The sequence below is a fragment of the Phaethon aethereus genome (assembly GCF_964289735.1).
Source record: "Phaethon aethereus genome assembly, chromosome: Z".
NCBI lineage: Eukaryota > Metazoa > Chordata > Aves > Phaethontiformes > Phaethontidae > Phaethon > Phaethon aethereus.
The window spans coordinates 28,657,332-28,685,308 of record NC_138577.1 but is presented as its reverse complement, the minus strand read 5'-3'; the positions used below and the strand labels follow the sequence as shown (position 1 = coordinate 28,685,308).

General features: G+C 44.2%; 1 protein-coding gene across 3 annotated transcripts in view; it reads left to right on the top strand.

The window, feature by feature from the left end:
- Positions 1–27,977, top strand: part of IQGAP2 (IQ motif containing GTPase activating protein 2) — a gene marked incomplete at its 3' end in the record, with an annotated part of 126,268 nt that overhangs the window by 5,185 nt on the left and 93,106 nt on the right. For all 3 annotated transcript variants that reach the window (XM_082012791.1, XM_082012790.1, XM_082012789.1), the window contains exon 2: positions 17,174–17,273. In XM_082012791.1, coding sequence (XP_081868917.1) covers positions 17,174–17,273 — 100 coding nt within the window. The remainder of the gene's footprint in view (positions 1–17,173; positions 17,274–27,977) is intronic.

The window sequence follows — 27,977 nt, the reverse complement described above, 5'->3', positions numbered from 1 at the left end:
CCCTGTGCATATATATTCTTTTGGGTGTATACTTTTTTGTAGTACTTATGGCTTATGACAAACTTTTTTTTATTGATGGGTGTAATTTGGCAACCAAATACACAGTTTATCTCTTCCACCCTTTTGTAGGTTGCTAATAATTAAACTACTGAATGAGAACGTGAAAAGTTTAACTGCTTTGTTTAACCAAGTGCACATAATTCATTTGGTAGGAGTGGTTCTCTGTGCTTTTTGTACAAAGCAGGATCATCTCCCCTGAAGTCTCTTGGTAAAGAAAGGACAGAGCTATGTTACAGCATGCTTAAACCCACTTAATACTGTTGAGACAGGAAATACTAATATTGCACTGGAAACAGGATTTATAACACATGTGAGTGCGTTAGACCAAGTCCAATACTCAAGGCAGGGAATAGGAAATATGCAGATTTGCAGTTTGCCTCTTCTGTTAAGTGGTATTTTAGTTACGCAGTTGTTTGAGCTCAAGATTTGCTTGATAATGTTGCTGATTCAAGCTGACTATGATTTACTAGGAATAATCTTATGTGTAAAGTTGGGGGGGAAAAAAAAAGTGCCTGGCAGTGATAGGCAGGACTGGTGGGTCATATTTCAGTGGGATGATAAGCGAGTGTGTTCTCCTGTGCTCTGCTCCTTGCAGGAAATGATTAACCTGCTGGGTTTGCTTCATTTGCTCAGGCTGTTTCAGTGTTTTTTTGGAACAGGTATCCTTGAACTGCCGCACATTGTGGAATGAAAGCGCAGGTGCTGGATGGGGAAGAAGCGATGCCCATCCCATCCTGGGGAGCACGATCAGGGATCCCAGGGGCCAGGTGCCCACACCCTGGGGAGGGGAGGCACGCGGGGAGGAGTGCCTACCATGGACACCTCGTTTGCCAGTCCTTGATCAGAGATGAACTGGTGACCAAGACCTTGCCCCGGCACTGCTCTGGTTGTTTTGACAGCTGCTATGGCACTAGCCAAGGGTACCCTTGGATGGGCTGGTGGGGCAGGCAGTGCCTTCAGGATTCTGTGTGGTGGCCAAGGGCCTTGTTAGGGTGTTGGGGTGGGCCACATGGCAGGAGAGGGAGGGGATGGGGCCATGGTCCTCACATGGACATCTTTGGAGTGGAGGAAAGGGATGCTTTTATTTGGAGATCAACTTCCCTGCTACCCATCAAAGGAGACACTACATCAGGTGGTGTTCATACAAACTCTCCATGCCTCCTGAATACTTTTTGAAATGTGACAGCAAACAAACAGCCATTAAGAACCTGTGCTGGTGGCCAATTTCAGTGTTAAATTATTTTTTTGTTCAAATGAGTATGCACTAGCAAGAAACACTCACCTGGCAGAATTATGTCAGTTCTTTGTTATCACTTATTGCCGAAGTTAAGAGGTCAGCCAGGTATAAATTCTTCACGACTCAGATTCAAGGAGCACCTTGCAGCTCTCACAGCTGCTGGCAAACTGATGCCAGCTCTTAAAGAACCCGCTGCCTCGAGGTGTGGTGCCTGCCCTGCCTGCCAGCCAGGCTCCGAAGTTGGCAGAAACTACTGTCCTCATCCCAGGTGCCTCTTGGCTTGGGTGTATCAGGCTGAGCAGTCTGCGGCTTCAGCTAAAGTGGGTGATGAAGGATGTGGTCTCTGCCAGTCCTCCCCTGTAAACTCTGACCTACTTCTTTCAAAGTGCAGTAAAAGCTCTCGTGGCGTCTAGCAAGGTATTTAAACTGATTCTTACCAGGCTCCGAAGTCTGCTGGAAAATATGTAGTCATGCATGCTATCCATCCTTTACTGGTTATACCCCTTAAAAACTAAGGGTATCCTCCTACATTGCTGCTTCATTTGTAAAGCTGCTCAGTACACCAGTTTATTTGCAGGATCAGAGCCTTGTAGCTTCTAGGAACACAGCACAGATTAATCCAGGGGCAGCTGGAATGGGAAATGCCCAAACTGTACAGAAATGTGCTTCATTAAGACAACCACTCTCTCACAGACTTATAAAGTCAAGCTATAGGCCAGTAAATGTTTTAACTTTTGTTTTTAAAGAGCTGTTTCAAAGGTATTTTGGGGAATCATAGATAAATACAGAGGATATTTGTGTCTAATAATCTGGTTGAAGTGATTAGAAACAAGTTAAGAAGCTTGAAAACTAAACAAGGACATAGGTTTGCTTTGCCAAAAACATGATCCTGTATCTAGGGTCATCTTCTTTCATGAGGGAAGCTGCTGGTTTTAACTGGTGTTAATTACATTGGGATCCCAGCTCTCACCTTGCTGCAGGCTCTTCCACTGGTGAGGCTTCAGCAGCCTGAGCTCGCGGAGGTGCTGTCAGCTGCTCTGCCAGGCTGCTGTGGTCTTAACCTCTCGCCAGCACTCACACAATGGCACGGAGACCTAATCTGCCAGGAAGCTTATATCCCCTCGCAGAGCTGATCTGCAGTCGCTTCAGGCCTCTGCAGGGGCTGGCTGCAGATCTGGGCGCTGCGCCTGCCAGCCTGAGGCGGGGGAGCCTTTCTGGCCAGGTGGGACTGTGGCAGCCAGAATGTAAATGTGTTTAAATTGCTCTGGAACTGCACCCTGAAGCTGTGGTTTTGCATGTGCTTTCAGTCAGCTCCGCTGGTGGAAGAAGGAACCTCGACTGCTTCCATGGGATTATTTTTGGCTGGATTAGGTCCCCGGTCTGGCTCGCAGCACAAACCCACAGGCAGGTCTGCCAACACGGTGTAGTAGCTGGAGCAGAGATGAGCACAAGCAGTTCGGGGAGCGGCAGGTCGGGTTGATCTAAGTTGTGTTGCTGCTGCAGATACAGATCTGGAAAGCATGTGTGTGGCGGGGCAGCAAAACGTGTAGGCAGCACATGAGTGTGGACTGGGGCACATGGGAAGGAGCAGTGTGTCACTGCCGTGTCCCCCCGGGTGGCTACGCCGCGGTGCCGCTGCCACCCCGGGGCCCTGCTGCCTGCCAGGGTTGGGGCTGCTCTCAGCTCTCCTCCTGCCCACGGAGTTTTGAGTTACAGAATATTTTTTGGAGGGAATTTTTTCTCTAGTGCTATAGTTTCATAAAGCTGTAAGTGTTGGTAAAGGGACTGCAGTGTTTGCCAGGCAATCCTGCAGTGGTAAGAAAATTGTAAGAAACTGTCTAAATACTACACTACTTGAACAAGAAGGAAAAATAAGTGCTTTTTGTACATAAACAAGGATTCAAGATGCTTTTCCAACCCTTTTTTGCTGGTAAAATTACTCTTGACTTGCAGGGCCTCAAAACTGTAGGGAGGTGACTTGTGGTATGTGCTGCTTATTTTGGGGATTTTCAGTTTTTCCAGCCCAACTGATTTACCCAATCAATAGCTGGCTGGCCTCTGTTCAGTGGTAAACAAGTCTCAAATTCCATATGTTCTCAATACAGTATAGCAGAATAAATAATGCATTGAAATATCAGCATGGATATGTGGTGGTATAACTGAAAAGGAACATGAAGGAGTCCTGGGGAGAGCAGGGATTATGTTTAGATGAATCTGGGACAGAGCTTTTATCAAAAAAAAAATGGTTAGCTGTTTTAATAAAACAAGGCACACAGTAAAAGTGATTTCACTACATCTGAGCTCAGAAGTTGTTTTAAATACTGCTTTTCAGACCACAGCAGAGCATAGATTTCTTTGCTGTGATTTAGTGGAGGCTGGGAGATGAACCAGCCTTGGTTTGGCACTTGAAGTTGCATGGCAGCTGACTACTGAAGGTGGGTAGACAGCTTACCTGCAAGGATTGGATGTGTCTGCCTGCTGCTTTGAACTTACATCACCTCTGACTATGGTAATGGTGTTTAACAAATGGGTTAGAATAGTCCAGAAATACATGGATTTTATCACATTGTAAAGCAAGCTCCTTGCTTGTGCCCCAATTTCTATCTTCATACATCACGAGAAGTAAGACCACATGGTGTTGCGGAAGATTTCACTGATGTGAGTTATTTTAGAACAAAATGAATCAAATTTCTTAGTATTGTGGGTAGTAACAGGCAAAACAAGGGCTGGTGTTTCCTATAACACTGAACCATGGCAATAACACTCACAGTTTCCTCTTTTTTTTGCCATACTTAAACAAAACTAAGTAGTTCAATAAATGTTTACAGAGGGTTCTGATAAAAATAGAGGTGGGTTTCTGTAACATTCTTCTGTACCCTTTTTCCTAAAAGTATGGTGGAAGGGTGCTGACTGGCTGCTTCTGTCCAGGCTGCAAATATTGCCCGCTGACAGGCCTGTGAGAACTCCACAAAAAGGTAAAGAAACGAGCAGTTGAAGTTTTTGGGCTCCTAAAGCAGTAGCAGAATTGTTCTGCACCTGCTTCTTGTGCATACTTGAGATGCAGATTTACATCCGATAAAGTTATTTCAATTTAATAACCTCAAGTTATAAAGCATGGACATTCTTGGGGGCTGACCATTTGCATGAAAACTGTTACCAATTAGGTCAAAGTAGTTTACTTGTGGTCACTCGTGGTAGCCTTTAGTGTGCAGGCCAGGAGAAGCAGAAGTACTGCTGATGAACAAGGCTTGCTGTGACACTGGGTCTCTACCGAAATAGTTCGCATATAGAACAGGAATGGCAGCGACTCCCCTGGGCAAGATACTGCTGATGGAGTAGCTATTTTTTCAGACTGCTCTGCTCCCTGTAGCAACTGTAAATGCCTTTATAATAAGGAAGCTGACTATAAAACGTGAGCTGGAAACCAGGGCAAAGCTTGGAGGAAGAACCAGTACAAGTCCTAGCAAAAGTCTTGATTTTTGAAGTAGTGCTTCAACAAAGAAAACAGACTGCAGCTACACAAAAGATGATAAAAGTCCATGCTCAGCCCTTGCGGATGTGAACTTCCTCGTTGAGTAGAGACGTAAAAACTTGCAAACACATAGTTTAATTTGATCTTAGGTTTATGCATGTTCCTTGTACTATGGTTGCCATAACAGTGATTGAAAGCTAGTTATGCTTCCTTTATTTTAGTGGTCATGCTATTGCTATTTAAAGCAGAATGCTTGTTTTGAAGTGTTTACATGATGCTTCCAATATGCTCCTTCTATTTTATTCACAGTTGATATTTTGCATTGTCACTGCAGTGCTTTCATTGGTGAAAATGGGTTCAAGGGAGTGAGGGGGCTGTCCTGTGGTCAGTACTTGCTGCATTAATCCAAACTTTACTCTTTGGAGTAGACACAAGCAAGTAACCTGAAAAATTCAGTTCCTCAAGATGAGATTGACAAAGTTATGTGTCAGTTTAGTTTAGAGGAAATATGAATTTAGTAGAACTAATATAATTATACTTAGAAACTTGTGAGCGTATGATTTGGGTGAAAACTTATCTTGTGAGTACAGCTGTCGACTTCTTCTGGAAATGGAAGTACTCGGTTTATTGATAAGTTAGGAAGAACATTTGGCTCACTGTATCTGATGATTTTGCCATGATATGTACCATGGTAGATATGTCACTGTCACTCAGAGCAGTTTTGACTTTCAGTATTTAGGTACTGAATGTACTGAGTGAAAGGGTGGGGTTTTGTCTGCTCTTTTCTAGCCTCGCTCAAAGTCTGTGATTAGAGACTTAAATCTTCCGTGCTTTTGTTCTTTTCTATGGTTTTAACTCCTGATGATGAAGGAGAAAATAATTCTTATTACTGGGTGTGTATGTAAATAAGAAATAAGGGCCGGGGTTGTCCAGAAGCAGTGTGGGCAATGGCCCTGCAAGCAATGTCTGCTGCCTGTGCGGTGTGCTCCCAACGTGACCTAGCAGGGAGCACTAGGAGAAGGTTCCCCTGGAGCCTGCGGTGCCAGCTCCAATAGCTATGCAAGCATTTGCTTGCCTACTGTGGAGTGGAGGCAGCCGAACGGGCTTCAGGTGATAACTGAGGACATTGCTGACATGGAACTGAACTGGTTACCTGCATGGATACTCTTGAGTTTGCCTTCTTCCTGCAAGAACGTACCATCTCACCCATGAAGCAGGAACAAAGAAGGTGCATCCCCATCCCCTGTGCCTTTCTGCACCTGTGTGGACCAGCACAGTTGGCAAGGCCAAGAGGTTGTAGGGTGAGATCCTCGCTTGTGAGCCTGGTGCTGCACCTCCATCCTTTTTTTTTTTTTTGTGGTTCCTGCTTGTGCTAGGCCATCTCAGCTGAGTGCACAGCAGTTTTGGGAATTGTTTCACAATCAACTCAGATGCCTTCCCAGGTAAGCTGGGAATGTTGGAGGGAGGACAGGAACTGCCATGTCTCTCTTTGGTCCCTGCTTCTGTGTGCTCAGGGGTCCTGCTCATCACCTAAACTTGCCCTACCTATATGTTGATGTTCTGCATCATATAGCATTTCTTCACATTCTTGTGAATTTTAAGCCATTTTCTATATTAAAATTGTTCAATCTCATTCTATGGGTCTGCAGGTGCAAACTAAATTTTCAGATATATTATCCCTAATGCTTAAGTGTGTTTTTTCTCCCCACTAAGATTAAAAAAAAAATTGTGCCTGTAAATCAAAGAATTTTAATTAGAAACTTCAAAGATATTGTGACTGTAATAATCATTTAGCAATGAAAAGCAAGGCAGTCAGAGGGAAATGTGTTTTCCAAGTCTAAGGCTGCAAACCTCATGGCATGCATACTTCCCTTTTTCATTCACATGCCTGTGTTTGTATCTTGAAGGAAAAATGTGCTGCAACATCTCAGGTGTTTTCTGGAGCTCCTTTCAGAGCATGGAAAAGGAGTGAAGCAGATGATTTGTTCAGACCTTGATAGAAGAAGGATTCTGTGACAGACTGGCTGGGAGAGGAACAGTGGATGATGAATTGTCAAAGGAAAAATTAAGACCAGATGTCAGGGCTGAGGGTTTCTATACTGCGCTCTCTCTCACAGTGACTTCAAATTTACCAAGTGCTTAAGTGATGCTTTTGCTTATGGCTTTTCCTAGACAGGTGATTCAGTCCTTCTGAGTCTTGTGGTTCAGACCCTGAGACTCATGTAGCTCTTGTCTGAGTTACTCAGTGATACTCAGACACAGCTTTTTCCTCAGGTTCTCTTTGTCTTTCACTCCAGCATTCCTGCTTGTCATCCTCCTTTTCTGTTCTTTAAGCTACACCTTACCACATTTCTTCCAGCTAGTTACTGTACTGTGAGTTTGCTGGTAGGAAGCTTTTTGATGTTAGCCTCCCAATGATCTAAATATTGAATCCATTTGGCAATGCTTCCCTCCCAAACATAATATCGTGCTGGACTTTATTCAGGTGGTGTGAGGGACTCTTCCTTTCTCCTCTCTCTCGCTCCCCCCTCTCCCTGTTGTTCTTGTCGTCTTCCTTTCTCACAGCCAAGAGTAGCCTCCAGGTAGCAGGGGTTTACTACAGCTGCATCTATAAAGCACTGTTCTGATCTCGGAATGTAATGCAGATGAGCTTTTGACACTTTCAAGAATGAAGAAGAAATTGGACAAGATTCTAATTTAGTCAAAAATCTTGTGCAGCATTTGCAGGGCATTATCTTAACTGGTTACTGTTTAAATGGCTGTCAGCCTTTTGAACTTCTACCAAAGAGTAACAGTGACTGAAAAACTCAGTGTTACGCTCTCCCTTGAGGACTTCGACTAGTTTGCCTTTTGGTGAAGCATCAGTGGCTCTTGTCAGACATGCTTAACTTCTTCAGTCCCTACGGTCCCCCTTTGCCACAGTAAGCCTTGTACTTTAGCCTGGTCCTGCGTGTTGGCTAAGATGTCTCAACTTAATTAGGGTGATCTTAGCTGCTGTTTGCACAGCAAAGCGTCTGAATTGGCAGCAGTAGGAGTGAGAGCCGTGGGTCAACATAAATGTGTGCAAACAGATGAGGTGTGGACAAACCTGAATTTGGGTTCCCTGCTGCCACTGTGGTGAGTTCAGTCTGCGCCCTGCCCTTCCTCCCAGTGGTCTCCAGCCCCTCCTTCCTGTTCTTCCACTCTGCTTCTGCAGTGGCTTTCTGCCCTGCACTTGATCCACAAATGTTTATGGGTGGGGTGGTAGCCGCAGGTGATGGTGGTGGTGTGACTACCTATAACGAAAGTTGCCTTTGGGGTTCAGCAGAAGGCTGCAGGCATGTCTCCTTTTGCTGTTAACTTTTTGTGCCTCTGCTTCCAGCTCCTTGCATAAGGATGAATGCCTCTCAGATGAGCTTTTCACCCTTTTTGGGTGATCTTCAAAATATTTTACCCTCCACAAGTCACTCCTCCTTTTTTGTAGGTGTGTATGTGCATTTGGCTTATTGATATACCTGCAATTCTTTTCAGAGAAAAAAAATGCCAAACTTTTAATGTTAGAAATCAGTTTGACGGCATTTGTAGGCAAGAGACTTGGCATTTTTCTTTTGACTTAAGCAAATTACAGGCTTGATATTGAGGTGTGCTGTAGATGCTAACATTTTTCTATGTCTTTCATAGTTGAGTGGTGTATTTTACTAGCCTGGCAATATTAAGCTGTTCTTTTCATTATTTTGTTTATATTTTGCTTGTGCTAAGTTGAACTGAGGTCACAGTAGGTAAAATGTAAGAAATGGAATCCATATGGTAAAATTTTGGCTCTTTTATTGGAGATTGTTAATGTATATTGCTAATAAAAAGCAAGCAGGTTAAAGTAATTCCAGTGAAATGAACAGAGCAAATGGTAAATGTGTCAAAATACATGGAATTCTAATCACAAGTTCTTTATTTAAGAAAGCAGTGAATGTGTAAAGCTGACAGAGGAACCTTTCATGCTTTACTATTTGTTTCTTCATGAATTAACCTCTGGAGAAGGAAAGCCTGTTGGAAATTCCTGCTGGAATGTGCAATATTATTTTGAATGCTTCGAGCCTCCAGTGATGTGCTAATCTGACCAACCAGCCTTTAAAAAAAAAAAAATTGTTTTTTTTAAAGCCCACATGAAAGATGTCATTCTTGCTGTTAAGCATGTGGAAAATAAGGAAACCTTACAACCAGACTGACTACTTAGCAGTGCAGCCTTTTCCAAGCTGCCTTCAAGCTTGGCTATGTTAATGGCTTTTGGGCTAGGCAACTGGAGATAGGATGGGAAAGAAATAACTTGTAATTGGTGTTCACTGCCTCTTCAGGATCCATCAGCCTGAGTGCTTCCTTAGGCTTGCAACTTTCTCAGGAACGTAGACTGATGGTTTATGAGCAACGAGTTTTAAGGTCAACAGGGTAGTTCATAGAAAGGAGACAAAATTTTAAAGGTCTTTTTTTGACCACCTGAATCTTGGGGAAATCTGTTGTGCCTTGAGGTAACCAGCTAGCAAAGTATGCAAAGATAAACAGTCACAATTTTATTAAGGAATTGTGTGAAGTATTGCTGGAAACAGTAGGACTGGCAGTTAAATGCAGGTGGAAGTGGCTGGCCAATAGGCTGATAAATGGCATTTCATGCTTGTAACTGTAGATGGCAATACTTGAAGCTAACTGAAATTGTTTGGAGCTGGATTTTCGTATACTTCCTTCAGCTCCATTACTCTGTCTCTTTTTTCTTCCAAACACACAGAACAATTATACTGAAGTTAAGGCTAAATAAACCATGTTATTTTTCTGCACGAGGTTAAAGGACTACTAACGAAGAGATGGCTATGCTCTGTTATCATTATACAATAAGATAATGTCAGAACTATTTAATTTCTTTTAATATATTACCTCTACTAAAGTCTCACTTGACGGTTCTGTAGAAAGCCTGAGGTTTAAAAGCAGAGTAAAGGATGTATATATCTATAAGCAGAAAAATGAATGTTAAATGTTCTGGCAGTGCATGTGATTACTTGCTGAATGCTAAAGCTATCTTGTGTCTGTGTGGTTAAATGAGACTTTTTCTAAACTTTGGGGGAATTCAAGTATCTTGAGACATGTCTGAGGAGTCCTACCACCTTCTGCCAGTGTCAGCACTTGACAGACACTTGGCTCCAGGAGCACAGGCTGTGGTTGCTGTTGCATCACCATCCCCTTGGTATGACAGTCCTAAGGTCCATGTATTGTAATAGTGCTCAGTCTCTGTAAATGGATGTGGTTGGACTTGTGGTAGCAGATGCGTAATAAGACCTTTTGCAAGGAAATGGGGGGAGAAGTGCTCAGGAGAGTGAATGCACAGAGATGAGGCTCTGTGAGAAAGCTCAAGGGAAAGACTGGTTTAGGAAACATTTTTAATTTTACATCAGGATGTCTTTTTACTGGACTTCTGTTGTCAACACTCCCATGCTAGTGGTGTGTGTTTGTTTTCTCTGTTTGCACAGTGACTGGCAGTGAGATCTGGTCTACAACAGTGGCTCTGTAGATCCTATGTGAACCTTGTAAGGGTGGATAATGTCTGCCTGCTGGCCAGATGATGTGTGTGTATTTCTGTATGAAAATCTGAGCCTGCATACTTTGGACAATGTAATCACTAGATTAGGAGAGACATAGCCATTTTTAAGGGAGGAGGAAAGTAGTTCAATGTTGGAAAGATTTGGAAAATGCCATATTGAAGAGCCTCATAATTTAATAAAGTATACTATTAGTCTACTATTTCAAGTGAATCCGCTCTCCAAGTTCATGACTGTAGTAGATTTTTGAGTGCTTGCCTTTGTCCAGAGCCCTTTCTTGGAGCAAATGTTCAGGGCATGGACTGAATTCTGTTAACTGGAGCCATAGAAAAATGTTCAGGCCATCTGGTTTTATTGTTGTGGGACATGTGCTAGCTGCTTGTGACTGTGCTCTTTGACAGAGGAAGTCTATAGAAAGCTGTTTTGATCAGAGCCTTAAATCTTTTTTTTTATCCAAAGATAGTCTTCCATCATAACAATAGACCTGTAGGTACTAAATACCTTAATTACAGAACACCTGTAATAGGTGTTTGGTCCTGTAAAGCCATTTTTTCTTAGTAGCCTATTGAATGATCTCTGTTCACATAGTTAAAGTTGGTGTATTTTCTTCTGTGTATTTAATAAACTGTTGCATTAGATACCTGTGAGTTGACATTGGGAATGGAGTCTCAGAAAGGAACTCCTTCTGCCTCTGTAGCTTTCAGCAGTATTTTTCTGGTATCTGCACATGTAATCCTGTCCGTGTATCTTCCAGTGGCCTGGCAGTGCCGTAAGCCCCTGCGCCGCTGCAGTGAGGGCAGCTCAGGTAGCAGCAAGCCTGGCTCCGAGCATCGCCAGCTCAGACCTGCTCCGGTTTTGGGGATTGGCTGGTGCTGTGTTGGTGCAGTAGCAGCACCTGAATTGCCAACCTAGGAGTGACTGCAGAGCTGAACTGCCCTGGGCAAGGACCCCTGGGGTGCTGGGTACCTGAAAGTACAAATTTTACTAGGAATAAAATATAGCACTGAATTTATTGGCCTCTTTCACACTAGAAGAAAATAGTTCTATGCTTTCATATAGCCTAAGGTTTTAAGTCACCTTGGCCATCTAAAACGCAACTAGCTTTTCTTGAAACTGCAACACTGAAGTATGACGGCAAATGCTTCACGTTTGCAGCTTGTCCTCATCGTGCAGGCAGACATAAACGGGGTGCTGCCTGGAGCCTGTTGTACCTGGCTCAGCTTTCATCAGGGCTGGCTATGGCCCGCCAAGTGTCAGTCGGGAGTTTTTGTGCAAGAGGGGCTTGGCTTTTGTTTTTGTGTTTTCAGCTGTTACAGCATGGCTCTGTTTAAATGCTTTTCAGTGTGCTAATACCAGGGATGTGGGGATAGGCTCAGGCAGAGGCAGCAGGAAGGTGTGAGGGGGGATATGCAGAATTTCTCACCAGTGGACTGGAGCATTGCCTTGCCTTGCTTACTGCTTGGCCACAGGACGACACACAGCTGGGACTGCCAAATGTGGTTTAGCTAATGTTTAATTCAAGTACTCTGGTGAAAATCTTTTATTCCAGCATTTTACAGTACTTGCTCATGTATCTCTTTTCTCCCTCAATCCCGACATTACAAATTCCTTTCTGTCACCATAAGAGGATTTTGTTCTCTCCATCCTCTGTTATGTCCTGTGTATTGAGCTTCCCTGTTGTGGTGCCAAGAGAGACACCCTCCTCCTTGCTCATGTCTCACTTTGCATGGGAAAAAGTCTCTGGTGTCAGGAAATCGAGGGGGATTGGCTCTGGGAAGTAAAGCCTTTTCTCTTTTCTTTGCCTTCTGCAGTATAAGAAGTCTTTTGGTACATCTGTGGCAAACACCTTATCAAAGGGTTTGCCTGCTACGAGCAGTCACATGCTGTTCTTGAGCTATTGCAGATAGTCATATGCCCAAGTGCAAATGAATGACCAGGAAGCATTAAATGCTGCTGTAGGTTTTGCGGGGTTTTTTTTGAGCTTCAGTTTTTTAATAAAACAAAAGCTCTCAGTTTGGGGAATTGTTATCCCTGAATGACTTAGAATTATGCCTTAGAAAGCGTTCCATAAATTTGCATTCAGAAATTAAAACAAATGTTACTTTTCCTTGCATGTTCTTTGGTTATGTATCATAGAAGTTTCAAGTTTAGCTTCATTTAAAAATACAATCCATGGATCCACGGGCTCATTTAAAACTGTTGCAAATTAGACCTGTAAAATACCTCTTATTTAATGTCATCTCAAGTATAAACATACTATGGGAGAGATCCAGTAAGCTCAGTGTTGGTGTGGATTATCTCTGTGACCCTGGGACCTCCAAAATCCTTGCCATGGTTGTGGTAAGAGGGTTAACTCTGAACCTGGGCAACATTTACACAGCCAGCACTTGTTCTTAAAATTCTTCTCTGTAAACTGAGCATATCTTACGTGAACCTGAAGTTTTAAATCCCTTTACAGACACTGTTAGTAAGGTCATGGCTCCAGTGGCTCTTGCACACCTGGGCTGATTACTAGTTTCAGTAATTGTATTGCAGCTTCAGAAGTGGTGGCCCTACTTCTGAAAACTTACTCAAATCCAGAAGGTTGAAATGTTTTTATGTTGTCTACTAATGCTGAGTCGGACTTGGTCAATGCTGTTTGTGCCAGTTGACTGTAGGCCCATGGAGCACCTGCGTTGTCAGCCCTGTGGTCAGGAGCTGACAGAGCTTCAAGTATTTGCCAACAACTGGAGTGGCTGTCTTGAATCACATCAGAAAGTTTTTGCGATCCATAACCAAACCGCAAACATCCACTGGTCGTAGCTACTGCCTTTCCTGTTCTTCTGATTCTTCTGTGACGGTGGTACACAAGACAAATATTTCAGGCAAAAATGAGAATGGATGTAAGTGCTATATGTCAGCTGATGGAAGATGGTCAATTCTGTCAATTATGAACACTCCGCAGTAAACAGACTTGTTTTAGTGAAAAATACCTGGAATGAGCATGTGTAAGAAGTTGCTAGTAGAATGTGACTTTATTTCCATTGAATCAATTGTAGGAAGAATTTGCTTAGACAGTTGTTGCATCATACTGAGTGCTAGAATAAGCCTATTCTCATGTTTCTTCAAGATTTGGTGTGGCAATTTAAGCTTTAGTACTACTCACTGCTCCATGCAGTGTTTCCTACACACTCTTCCTTTAGTGTTTTTCCATGAAGGAATATGTTTAACGAGGGAACTTGGTGTCTTGGCACACATGCTTTGTATGGATTGGCTGTTGGCTAACAGGGTGGCAACATCTAAAATGAATCGAAATGGAGAGTTTTTAGGCTAGCTACAACTAGCATTTTTATGAGTTCTTGTCAGACGTACTCTTAACATTCCTTCTTCGAGGGAATATTTTATACTTTTCCTCTTAATTCCAAATCGAAAGTCATAAAATTGAATCGTAAGATGTTATTTTAGATGCCTTTTTTCCCTGTATAGCTTCTTTGTAGTGCCTTGTTCTGTGGCATTTGGATCTTCTCAGCTGCAACATTTTCTGTCTGTGTAGATCCTGCCTGGCGTTACCAGTGGGTTGGAGGTCTTCAGGTGAAGCCTAGTCCTGCTTACTCTGCCCTGTAACATCCTTTATTGCAGCACTCTCTTCCCTTGTGAGTTGAGCACTATCAAGGAGTTAATCATACAGCCGAGATGTGCTTATTCTTTCACCAATCTCCTGGTCATCTGACTAACACTTGCCCTGTTAGGCAGAAAGAATGAGCTTTCTGTCTTCAAACCATGCTCATTTGTGTGTTGAACTTGGTGTGGCTGGATTGATGGATACACTTATAGGGTGTTTGTCTGAAGTTGTGGAAAGCCATATGCAAGGCTCTAGTCAAAGGCTGAAAACTTTGCCAAAATATTTTCTAGTAGACTAGACTTCAAGGACCCAAGTCTTCAAAGTAGTTTCCTCTGCAGCTCAGTTGTGGGGCCACCTCTATTCTACAGGTTGTCATTGCTGTTTCTAAAAGTGTTTGTAACTGCTTATTTGATGTGATAGCACTGTCTCTTTGAAGCCAATATGTGCTGGAGGGGGAAAGCGTGTAATCAGTCTTATCGGAAGCCAGTGTTGCAAGAGGCTCCTCCCAGCATAAGCACTGTAGGTGTTGGCACTCCCTGTGCTCTGCCTTTTTGGTGCTCAGATATTCAGCCCAGAAACAGCTGCTTTGACCCTGGCAGGAAAGAAGCCTAATTTTCTACCTGTGAGCTGCTGATACAATATCTCTTCTAGAAAGGATCTAGGCTTTCCACTTTTCTGCATGTACAAGTCACTTGTTCTTTTCTCTCGCCCTTTCCCCTCATTATTGGAGGATTTCCTAAGCAAAATGACTATTACAATCCCACAATATCTTGTCAGCGCCTTCATCCACCCTTTGAATCAATCTCTGCAAATAACTTTAATGAGGGATTTGAGGATGGCCAGGACTGCTCCATCCGGGATGTCCTTGTTGAGGATGGGAGGGACCTGTGGATCTGTAAATCCAGGACTAGATTGTAAAGCATTAGTGTTACTCAGGTAAATTCTTAGACTGATATTTATCAAATGGGTTGTGTGGTTTTCTTACTCCTACTTTCACATAAGCTGGAGGAGCAGGGCATGGGAGCTGTGTCACGTGGGATGAAGTGGTCTGATATTGGCTGTCCCATCCTGGCTGACAGGGCCATAGCCCATTAGGATGGTCAGCTGGACTCCTCTGATGGTACTTGTCTTCATCCATGGGGCTCTCATAGCTGAGGGAGAGCCATGATGCTTGAAAAGCAGCCCTAGAGCTCAATGGCACAAGTGAAGTGATACATTAAATTTCAGTATGGTGGCTCATCAGTACCTTCTCCCTTGCTCTTGGGGACCCAGGACCCCTCTGCAGCAGAGGAGCTGTGTCAGGGAGTGGTAGCAGCCTGTCCTGGGTGTGCTGATGGTGGCATGGGCAAAACCAGCAGTAGAGCAGCCTCCATGGCCAGTTTGCCAGGCTGAGTGTTTTACCACCTGCATCTCATGTTTGCTGCCAAACTAATGTTTTGGTTCATACAAGTGATGACCTGATTACAGTATCTGAGAGCTCATTTTAAAGTGAGCCATGCTTATTGGATCTACCAGACTTAAAAGGGACTTGCAGCAAGACATGTATTTGTTTTATCAGTGTATGAAACTTCTGAGTAATTAGGAAGAGCCATCTTAAAAGCAAAGCAAGATGAGTGATATCAATGCTTGTGGTGATTAAAACTGAAACTACAAAGCAACTATATGATACATTAACAAATGTGTGGTTGCATCAGTCCAAAACATGGGTGGGTACTGTCACTCCTTTTGAGTCCTCAGTAAATGCATGTGGGATCATTTTTGTGTTGTTTTTTTTTTTGAGGTACAGCTTTCCAAGTATGCAAGTACTTTTAAAGCCCAGCTTCTTATGTTATTATGGTGCCTTTTACTTGAGTTGCTTGTATCAGCTACTGAAAGGTGTTTACCTGCTATGAGGCACCTGTGTCAGGGAAATGCTGAAAGTTTGCTTGTGGTAGTTGAACTAAAAAAACATCTCACAGGGAGTTTGAGGAGGAGAGGGGCCTGTTTGTTCTTTTGTTTGGCTGGGTTTTTTGTTTTGGTTTGGTTTTGGTTTTTTGGGGTTTTTTGTTTTGTTTTTCCCACTGAGGACGCGTGTTGTTGTTCTCAGCTAACCAGCTTGTGAGCTGCCGCAGAAAGCGGCTGGCCCAGCACTGTGTTTCTGTCCCCTCCCTTCTATCTGCACCAGGGTGCCTGCAGTTGCGTAGCAGTTCAGGTCAGGGACCTGATCTTTCCAGAAGTGGGTGTCCTCGTAGCCGTCGCTCTCTGGCAAGGGCTGACCCTCATTCTGGTTCACTGACGCATCTGCAGGATTGCCAGCTCTGACGGGAGCTGGTGGGAGTACGTGGCTGAGAAACAAGGGGCAGAGCAGGGCCAGCTCTTTTGGCAGCCACTAGCATAAATAGGGTGTCATTTTGGTAACTGGTTTATGTGGAAGGCTGTTTCCGAAAACCTCACATGCTGTGATTGAAACTCAGCCGGAAGTTTGCACTACTCTACGGTCCTTCAGATTCGTTGCTAGAAACATTTGGAAGAATTGCAGATTTGCTCACAAGAGGCCCTCTGTACCCTACAAAGAGAGGAAGACCCATCATGGGGTAGTAGATGTTAATAATCGGGGCCATCTGCAGGTAGAGATGTGCAGAGAGTCATCCTTAACAGTCTGGGAGAGTGCTTTTATGGGAGGCAACAGGGTTGCAGCAGCAAGTAGGGGTGCGAATACCACAGCTCGTTCATTTGATTACAGCGCTCATCAGCCCCATCTGTGGCAGGCAGCTCGGTCTGTCACAGTCTCACAGGCTGCTGAAGCTGCAGCTGGTTCCCAAGCTGCGCATGAGACATGTTTGCAGTGCGTTGTCATTCTCACCTCTCCTGCTGAGGCTCCGCTTAGCACAGGGCTGCTCTGTCCACCGCTTGCTTTGAGCTTCCAGATGGGAGTCCTCAAACGCCTCTGAGGACACTTAAGCTGAAACTGTGCCGGGTCCCAGCATCAGCCCCCGGTGTTTGAGTGCTCCATCCTGCCCCCAAACCAAGCGACGGACAAAGAGTAGTGCGTGCTTTGTTTTGAGCAAGTGAAACTTCAATAATTCCCCAGCATTTCCTTGGTGATCTAAATATCTTTGTGCACCATGGTATAAAAGGCCTCTTTTCAGGAGGAAGGGTGACTCCTTTAATTTCTCTTTGGCAGTAATTTGCGAAGGTTCTCAGTAAAATTGTTCTAAGAATCACCCCTGACTCGTGTGTAACTTGATATGGGTTTCTGTTTGCAGCCATTGTGGACGATGAAAGGCTTTCAGCAGAGGAAATGGATGAGAGGAGGCGTCAGAACATTGCTTACGAGTATCTGTGCCACTTAGAAGAAGCAAAAAGGTAAGTGAATGAAAGCACACTTATACCAGGCCTTCAAATACAAAAGTTCAGGCCTCTTCTGTTCTTGAGCAATGTTATATTCAACTTCTTGAATTACCTGGTTTAACTTTAATGTTGGATTTTTATAGCGTTCAGTATGAGAAACTGATGCCCAATGTGAACAGTTAAATTCAAAGAAAGATTTAGAAATCATCAAGACAATCTCATCAGAGTTAATTGCGGTGACCATCTTCAATGAAAGTAGGGGCAGGGTACGAAAACCTGAGTCTGTGGTTTTGGGAGAAGCTGACACAGGCTTATGTAACTAACTGGGGAAAGTGTTTTGTTCCTGGCTGCGTGGTCGTGCTCCCTTCTTGGTGCTAATGCTTGTGGAGTGACTCTGATTGCTAAAATGGCAGAAAATAACCTGGACTCTTACTGGCTTAATGATCCGTATCATCTCAGTGTTTCAATGGTAAGTGCAGGCAGAGCAATAAGATAACCTGAACTCTGCTCATCCTCTAAGCTGTTGGTCAGGAGTACTCACCTCTTGAAGTGACAGCCTGTGATGAAGCACTGCTCTGTAAGTGCACAGGGATTTTATCACCTCTGTGCAAATGTACTGTGCTATGTACATTTCATTCTTAAAAAAAAATTCAGTGGTATTTTCATAATTACTGAGCAAGGAAACAAGGTGCAATATCCTTGTCCTTTTGGAGTAGCTTGAAGTGCTGCTATTATCATATGTAAAAGCATATTTTACATTCCGTCTGGTCAGAATTTGAGATGCCTCTTGTACTCAACTTACTGCCCTGGGCACCGCTGGTAAGTGTCTTGATTCTGCTCTGTATTTGTTGATGACAATGTTTTTAGTCCCAGACTTTAGCTGAATTACTTTCTTATGAATTTCTGTAGAGAAAAGGAAACTTAGTAGTGCAAGCTGGGAAACAGTGCGATAACAAACCATAGGATCTTTAGAATGGTGCAACCCACTGTACTTCAGTGAGGAATCAACCGTAAAACAGTGCCCTGGGCTTTGTTTCCGCACCGTTCCCCTCGCCATTGCTGTGTGGCACTGATGGTTACTTATTTAGCAGTCATACGACAGCTAGCTGCCAACGATCTCATCCTCAGGGCGTTGTTATAAAAATCAGCCATTCTTACTTCCTGTTCAATATGGTGTCCCGTCCGCTGTAGCAAACGTTGCCTCCTTTGCTCTTTCTTCCTCTTTTCACTGCAGAGTGGTTCCACATTCACATATTTAAGATGGCAAGTGTCTTACTGCTGCCAGAAAAGACCGTCCTGCTCTGCACATTTTTGCCTCCATTGTGCCGTTACAAGAGATTGCCCTTGGTCAGCTGAGTCAGCTCTCTATGCTGGCAGGAAATTTGTAGCTCTTTTGCTGAGTTAGTTATCTAGCGGTTTAGTGAGCTGACTAGTCTGATCAAGGGGTCAGAGGAGAATCAATGCTGGCAAGAGGAAGTTGATGAGGTGCAGCCGCACACTTGGGAGAGTGAAGGGAACAGTTTTCCGCCTTGCTTGCTGAGAGCTTAGATCAGCTCCACCACCTCAGGAAACCTCAGTGAGTCAAGCTTTTGTTGTACTCAAGATTCCTCCTTGGTTTGTTGCAACTTGCTTACCTGGTGGCTTCTGGCAAGACAGGAGTAGCAGTTAGTCTCCAAATGCAGCCTTTTCTCTTCTACTACTGTTATTACTAATTTATCTTCCTGTATTTTTTCAATCTCCCTGCTTCCCAGGCCTACTTGTTTCTTTGAACTCAAGTCCTCTAGGTCAACTGAAGCATCTCCCCTGATATTTTACAAGGAAATGTGAAGTTATTTTTACAATTAATCACTTAAATTAGCATCTGCTATGAGTAACCTCCTCTTCCTTGTATTTCTTTTCATATGGGTTCATGCCATTAGCAGTTTTCCAGAAGAAACACTCCTTCACTCCTCTGCCAGGAGATGATAGGACTTTGCAGTCAGAACAGTCACTCCCAGAGCTGTTATGTACCTGGAAGCATTTCTGGATCTCAGTTTGGAAAACTGGAATTTACTGGTAACAATCTTGGCCAATGCTTGCTACTGCATGAGGTGGGGATGAGTGTGGCAGTGTAAGGAGCCTTGAGCTTCCCCGCCAAGGGGCTGGGTTGTCACAGGTGGAGCTGATGTGGCAGCCCGAGCCTGATGCTGCTGGATGTCCTCCTCCTGTGCCTCGGTGCACTGGCCCCAGTGCTCTTTAGGGAGGAAAGGGTGGGGCTGGTGAAGGCTCTGGGGGTCTTCTCAGGTGGACAGAACTGCTGAGGGGGAAAAGAGAGGGCAAGGGAAACTTCTCCCTTCACGGCGAACTGTTGGGATAGTTTAGTTGCATCATGAGACTTTGCCCTGAGATGGACTCTTACTAATGTGAAAACCACCAGGCAATGAACACGTACAAAAAAATTTGCAGAAACAAGCAGAAATGCCTGTGTCTCATAGCTTTGTAGTCCTGTATTGGGTTTGTATGGCAAGGTTTTGGTAGCTGGGAGGCTACAGGGGTGCCTTCTGGGAGAAGCTGCTAGAAGCTTCCCCCCATCTCTAAAGCCAGTGCCAGCTGGCTCCAGACAGACCTGCTGCTGGCCAACGCTGTGAGCCCATCAGCGACGGTGGTAGCACCTCTGGGATAACATTTAAGAAGGGATAAAAAAGGTGCAACTGCAATAGCAGCTGAAGAGAGGAGTGAGAATATGTGAGAGAATCAGCCCTGCAGACCCCCGGCCAGGGCAGAAGGAGGCAGGAGGGGCTCCAGGCGCCAGAGCAGAGGTTCCCCGGCAGCCCCTGAGGAAGCCCACGGGGAGGCCGGCTGTGCCCCTGCGGCCATGGAGCTCCACGGGGGAGCAGATCTCCACCCGCACCCGGGGAGGGCCCCACGCTGGAGCATGGGGATGCCCGAAGGAGGCCGTGACCCTGTGGGAAGCCCACGCTGGAGCTGGCTGCTGGCAGGGCCTGCGGCTCCGTGAAGAGAGGAGCCCAGGCTGGAGCAGGGTTGCTGGCAGGACTTGTGACCCCATGGGTGACCCAGGCTGGAGCCATCTGTTCCTGAAGGATGGCACCCGTGGGGGGACCCAGGCTGGAGCAGTTCGTGAAGAACTGCAGCCCATGGGAAGGACTTGTGCTGGAGAAGTTTGTGGAGGACTGTCTCCCGTGGGAGGGACCCCACGCTGGAGCGGGGGCAGAGTGTGAGGAGCCCTCGCCCTGAGGAGAAGGAGTGGCAGAGACAGCGTGTGCTGAACTGACCACAACCCCCATTGCCCATTCCCCTGTGCTGCTTGGGAGGAGGAGGTAGAGAAATTGGGAGTGAAGTTGAGCCTGGGCGTAAGGGGGGGAGAGGAACATGGTTTAAGATTTGGTATGATTGGTAGTAAATTTAAATTCATTTTCACCAAGTCGAGTCTGTTTTGCTGGTGACGGTAATTGGTGAGTGATCTTTCCCTGCCCTTATTTTGACTCGCAGGCTTCTCATTACACTTTCTGTCCCCTGTCCAGCTGAGGAGGGGAGTGATAGAGCAGCTTTGGTGGGTGTCTGGCATCTGGCCAGAGTCAACCGGCCACAAGCCCCTGGCCCCGCTTCCTCAGGAGGCGAGTAATGCTGTCTGGTGGGGCTGGGCTGGTGCAGGGACAGGCTGGGATGGCGGAGGTGCATGGCCACGTTGTCCTCAGCCCCAACCTGGAGAAAAAGCAGCATGAGAAAATGCCGTACCTCTTCTCACTGCACAGCTATCGCCCTCTCTGTGCTTGATTACGGGTGAAACGTGTTGATATGTGCTCCGTGTCCTGTACTTGCACAGTTACAGCATTTTCTTTGTCACGACGAGCCTGAATGAAACTGGGGGCTCGGGAAAGCGAGATAGCAGCCTCAGAGGGAGCAATGGGCTCATAATTCAAACTGTGGCAAAATGAGACGGATGCGAGCTTGGGAGGCTGGCGGGTGTGGGGCGCAGGCTGCTAGCACAGGGCTGGTCCTGCCCTTCAGCTGCGCTGGGGGTGCAGTATCGCAAGCGGCGCCAGCTGATGGATGGGCTTTTGTTGCTGCTGAATGGAGGGGTCCCTGCTGGGTGCTGGCCCCGGCTCCCCAGTCCTGGAGCAGTCCCCTCCCCAGCTGTGTGCTTGTGGTGGTGGGGCTGGGTTGGAGGAGGCAGGATGGTGCCTTTGGCCCCAGGTGCTGCAGCTGATTGTGAAAGAGCCCAGGGCTGTGGCTGCGGCCTGCTTGGTCCCAGCCGTGTCTTCCAGGGACACCAGAGAAACCAGGGAGCGGGAACTGCCTCCCTGACACGTGTGACCTGTCTTTGCTCTTGCAGGCTTTGCTTGCTTCTATGAAACCTGAATGCACGGAGAGGATTTTTTTAGTGTTCGGGGCACTATAGAGAGCAATGACAATAAATAGACTGAAATGGGTGAAGGTGAGTTTTTCCATTCAGTTGGCAACTGCTGAAATCAATAGCAAATACTGTTTCAGCTAATCAGCAGTGTGCAAACACAATGTGTTTTGGCCCATATTGAAGAAATAATAGTAATAAAATAAACAGTAATAAATAACAGTAAGAAATACTGAAATAAGAAATAAATAGCAAAAGATTGGGGCAAAGCATGGCTTTATATGTAGTACTATGGCAGGAGTTATGTGTTTTTCTTGCCATATTTGTAATCAAAATATTTTATTGCAGCTCTGCATTTTGAAATGCCAGAGTTAATTAAAAGGGTGAAGAATGTGTACTTTCAGCTGCTTTTCAGACCACTGTTTGCACACTTACTTCCTGCAGCCCAGCTTTAATAAAAACTTCCCAAGTTTAATGTGAAAGAAGAATCCTGTTTCTGGTAGCCGATGCTTCTACGAACATCTGTGCTAGGCACAGTGTCTGTTATATGTATACAGCATAGGAAATTTTTTTTAAATACAGTGAGCAGGCTTATAATATCTGAAGAGGTCACTAATGCTTGAATAGGGTGTTATATTTAATAATGCAGAAAAAACATTTTGTTCTGTTAAACTGCTGGTCCCTTTATCCCCAAAATCACACATCTGATTAATCAAGTTTTTGGTTGGTCATATGTCATTTGGTTTATTACTTTTGTCTTTAAGGAAAGTTTATTGCATATTAAAAAAAAAGTAGGAAAAAATGCATGGTCTCCAGTATCCTTGAACTCCTAAGGAGAATACAATCAAGAATAAGTAATTAGGAGTAGGGGTTTACTCACTTCAAGCAACGTAACCGTGAGTGCCTTGAACAGAACCTCTCTAGAGTTTACATGAATACATTTCCAGTATCACTTGGGAAATTCTTCTGTTAAATAACAAAGGCTTAAGGTAGGCATGAACAGCTGTGTCACAAGATCTAATGTCTTATTGGATTAGGTTAATTTTAACAGATAAAATTTACCACAAAATCCTCTTTTCTAAAAATTATCCTTGTAATACCCAGAACATCAGATTCTGCCTTGAGTTTAACTTTTGCTGTTTCTTGTCTCTTTGCAGATGTGCAGTTAGCTCATTGCAAATGATAATAGAAATTTGAGGGGTTTTAAACACTGATTGAAGCTTTAGCATATAATGTAGATCAAGTTTGCAGTAAACCTGTCATGGCTGGCTAGGGTTATAATCTTCCATCGTTAAGCAGCTAGTGCTTCTCTTTGCTTCTTGGAAATTATACCTTCTCATGCTAAGATTGAATTTGAACCATGGGAGGCCTCATTTTACTAACCTTGTCTGTCTCTGCATGAAATGGAATATGCTTTGTTTCACAATGTATATGCTGCAATTTCATAACCTTAACTGCCAGCATTTGTCTTATTTCTTTTTACTTACTCAGCTGTTTAATAAGACAGGAACTTATGTGAAACACTGAAGCTTTACCTTCAATGTTTGGACTATGAAGACACAGTGAAGGAAAACTATGCAGGAATTTCTTTTGAGAAACTATTTTTTCATTTTGAAAGTGTAAACCCTCATTCTTTTCCGATTTCTTTAAAACTGAAAATCAAATAATCCATTTTACATTCTAAAATGCACCTCCTTCATTGTATTGGGTTTTATTAAATAGGTTTGCGATGGCTAGTTGTGATATTGATCACTGATGAGATCACAGTTGGAAGCTGCTGCATTAAAAAATGTACAGTTTAGTATACCTAAAAGGTCATGCCCTGAAGTGCTTAATTGGCTTTAGTTAAAGCTAACAGTTTTGCAGCAGCATAACACCACAGAAATCTCAGGTTGCTCCAGTTGTCAGGACTGTGGAACCATGGAGGTTTGCTTTGGAGCCCACACCGTTCCTGGGGTGGGGGGGTACTGAGGTCCTGTGAAGGCTTGGTACAGGTGAATTCTGCAAGGCTGTGTGCTGCTGTTTTTCCAGGAGCAAAGTTGTGGTAACCATGCAGCCCTGGCAGCTCAGAGTGAATTAATGCTACTCAAATGCTCTATTTTAAGTCCATTTCTTTCAGACTACAGGAAATCTTTAAACTGTTGTGCGTAGAAGTAAATGGGTAAAATTGTAATACAGCTGACTATTAAGATACTTCTTGGTGTCCTGTTTTGTATGGATTTTTTTTGGAGAAAATAATAATTCTGGGAGTGGAGTCTACTGACACATTGTAGGCTATGAACTTTGGCTCATCCCGCCCCCATCTGCCTTAAACCTAATAAAGCACCAGCAGCTCTCTAAAGGCCAAATGTTTGAAATGAAGATGCCTCTAGAGATAAAATTATTGGAATAATCCTACTTAGCCGGGATATACCTGTCCCTGAAGTACAGGTATACTGTAGTTGTAATACCCAGAACACAGAGGTATTACAAGTATTACTTGTAATACCCAGAACACAGAGGTATTACAAGTATTACTTGTAATACCTCAGTCCACACAGAGGTATTGATCAGCAAGTACATTAGTTTCATGTTTTGATCCTCAAGGGTACTTACCTAGGAGACAGACTGCCAGCTATTGAGTGGAGCAGTTTTTTGTTCCAGATAGTTGTACAATTGTGCAGATATGCCAGAGATTTCATCTGCAAGTGTCAGTGATATCAATCAATCCAATAATTGCTTGGATAGAGATATTTGCATATGAAAAGTCTTAATAGTAAGATCTGAAGGAGAGAGGAACCTTTGTGCTCCTGTGAGAGAACTCCTGTTTCTGTACAGGATGCATTGACCTGCTCACTGGGATGTTGAGGTAATTCGTGCACATGTTATGGGTCATTGCTCAGTGTGTATAGTTGCTGATAATGCTGCTGAGTAATGATGGATGTGACCTTTGTTTTTTGGAGACTAAACCATATGGCACTTATCCCATAGTGTGCACTGAAGCTAACAGTACAGTCACTTCAGAGCAGTTCTTTCCCAAAGTTTTCCATCTTTGTTTTAGGCACCACCCCTTGTAAAAGTACTTGTGATTTTTTTTGTAAAAGAGCAACAAATCTGAAGCTAGTTTGTGGCCTGATGCCCTCATATTGGTCTAGTTTGTACATTCAGCTTCACCAAGAGAGCACACGGCGTTTTCATTTCTCCTTCACTTTCCCCTTTGCAATTTGGATTATCTGTTGTGCAACTTGAAAGCCTGTTTGACTTCATACTCCACCTCTAAGACTATCTGTCTGTCAGATCAAACTGATGGCTTCATTTTGCACCCTGAGTAGGTCCTAGTTAATGTTAAGTGCAACCTCAGGTGGCCTCACTAAGGTGTCGGTAGTAACTGAGTCATTATGGTACTGGATGGAGCACACCAAGGAGTAGGGAAGAAGGCTGGCAGGGATTCTTGCACGTCACTGACCAAAACTTCAACATCTGGAAGGATAGTAAAGGGAAGCTTGAGGCTGAGTTGTGCAGGGAGAAACACAGCTATGGGTATCAGAGGTAGCAGATGGACTTGAAGTTTGCAGCTTGCCTACGGTGTTCGTATGAAGTTGCTGCTGGGAAGAACCTGTGGCAGTAACTGTGGTATGGAAGGGCACTGTTTTATCCTTCGCTTAGTGTTGAAGGGCTTAACTGTTGCTCTTAACCTTTGGGTAGGTCCTTCTGCACTGTTTGGACCGTGCTCAGTAAGTCAAGGTGTAGTTCCTATTCATCTGAGAGTAGCCAAGGCCTTTGCTTCCCTGTGTGCTAGTGGTGGAATAAATCACAGCCTGTGTGCCAGGGCACGTGTGCTGTATGCCCATGCCACCCACGCTGGACTGTGGGCTGTGATGGTTGCATGCTGCACTGCTGGTGTAGCTGACCAGCAAGTGGTGCATTCTGCCAGGCATGTAACCTGTTGTGCTGTAACCCTAGTGCTGTATTCAAAAAGCTTTGTGTTGTGGTTGTGTTGTGTATGTGTCTGCTTTGGACCAGAGGAGGAAATTACCTGGCCTGATGGAATCTGCTTTTTAACAGCTCCCTTGCAGGAGTGTACTTTTCACATGCTGAGGTCCTCCCTTCCCAACTGCCATGTCTGGGAGAGCTGTTGATCTTTGGAAGAAGTATTTATTCAGCCTCTTGCAGAAACTGCTGTGGGGAGATGTGAATGGTTCTTATAGATCAGAAGAGGTGAGGCAGCAACTTTACTTGGTGACCTTTATAGCACTACTTTGTGTAAACCACTGCTGCTGATGTGGAGTCCACAGGTATGTGATGGTGGGATCTCACTGTATGGGAAACAAGAAATTGAGTTTTCACAAGAAACATGCTTCTAGAGCAGGAGGGTTTTGCAACAGCTTTATGGATGCTAGAAATCACAGTCCCTACAGCTTGCTAAAATTGGTCCAGTAATTGTTGAGAGATTTGTGAAAGAATCAATGTGCCACTATACATCCAGTTCTGGACTGGAAAAACAACCCAGGGAGTGGAGGGTCAGTGCTCACTGGCTGTATAGGTGTGACTTTGTAGGAAAACACCTTATGGGATAAGGCAGCTGCTGAGGAATATAGGTCTGGGTTACCTTAAAAATCACTTCTGGTACAAATATCTCAACAGTTCACTGACTGGAGAAGGAGCACTGTGACAGTTTGTACCTGCTATCTTAGCTATGGAGTAATGCTAGAAAGTGCTTTAGCTGTCGATGTTGCTCACTACAAGATGACGTGAATCCTGTGTTAGTGGATACAGCAATTGCAAACCTCGCAGCATTCCCTGCTATGAGATGAATGGCAGCCCTCTGTGAGGGACTAGGGTGCTGATAGTTATGACTTGGGAAGATGGTTTTTACAGCAACACGTGGTCAGACTTAAAACCAAGTTGGTTAAGTAGCAGGGTTGCATGGCACTCTGTGTATTCTGTCTGGTGCTTTTTGTTGCTGTTGCTTTCAGTGTTTCACATGCTTTGAGAAAGGTGGCTTTCCACTCACCTGCATTTAAACTCAAGGATGTGTTAAGAGGTGGGATACAGCAGAAGCTCAGATCTTTGAGAGCTTTTCTTGATGTGGAGCCACTGTCATTTGAAGTGGATAGTGTGTCAGCCTCCCACAGTTGTTTTTGCTGTTTTTGTTGATAGATGTAGAGATAGGCTTGTGCAGGCTTCTCTGTGGGGCCAAGTAAAACCCTCAAGTTCTCTTTACCTCCCTTGAGGTAGGGAGGGCTGTGAAGATGGCTTTTGGTCCTTCACTGTTGACTTGTTTTCCAGCTGTCCATGCTTATTCCAATTGCTTATGCACTTTCTACAGTGCACAGAAGGAGGCGTTTCAGGGTAATCTCTTCAATCCCAGATTTAACACCGACAGGGGAAAAGGTTCTTTAAGTCAAGCCATTCTTTGGAAAATGTAACTGATTTTTTTTTCAATCAAGTTTGGGAATTGGCATGCATTCTTGAATTAGTACAACTTCAACTGTTTCAATTGCATGTGTGAAGGAATGCTTTCTTTAAAACCCAAGCAAAAAGTATTCCTTGCCAAGGTTTTTATTTTGTGTTTCCAAATTGCATGAAGTGGTCAGAGGACCTCTTAAACACCAGTTTGTATGTAGATGAGAAACCAAGCCATGGAGTTACCTGTTTGTAACTGTAATTTGAGTCTGGTGGAAGGGATGTGATTGAATCTTCTCAAGTGAATGAATGGAGCTACTCTTGAGCTCAAAGTGCTAAGGAAGGATTTCAGATGGTTTCCAATGACTATAAATGCTAGGCAAGTCCTGGCTTGGTAGCAGAGACCTCCACTAGTTGCAAGTGTTAAAAGTTCTACCAGCTTGAAGGGGAGAAAATCTTGTGGGTTTTTGGTTTTATTCAAATTGAGCTGAGAAGTGTTGACAAGTGAGTAGCTATTGTGGCATTGAGCACAGATTTATTCTGGCAGGATGATGGTTAACTGCACACATAATTTACTAGCTACCCAGAGGACAAACCGCTAGCCTGCCTGGGGATGAGAGCTCATAGATTTGCAATTGTAAAGATGTGCTATAAATACCTTCAGTGCAGGAGTACCCTACTTGTATTGTTTTGCATGGCAGCAGAAATGAGGGCCAAATTCTGATCCTGGCTCTTATCTGGGTTATTGGTGGTGCATTCACCCTGCGAGGGAAGTGATAAAGCTAGGCTGACAACTCAAGCTCTTCTGCCATCTATAGCACATTAACTATTTCTAAAACTTGGTTACCATCAAAGCAGATGGGAGTATTATAAAATATGGTCCAGTAAGAGTTTAAGAGGAACTCTTGAAATGAATGAAATTGCCTTAAAACCAATGTTTCTCATGATCTCTTATTCTGCTTCCTCACAGTCTGCCTATTGTA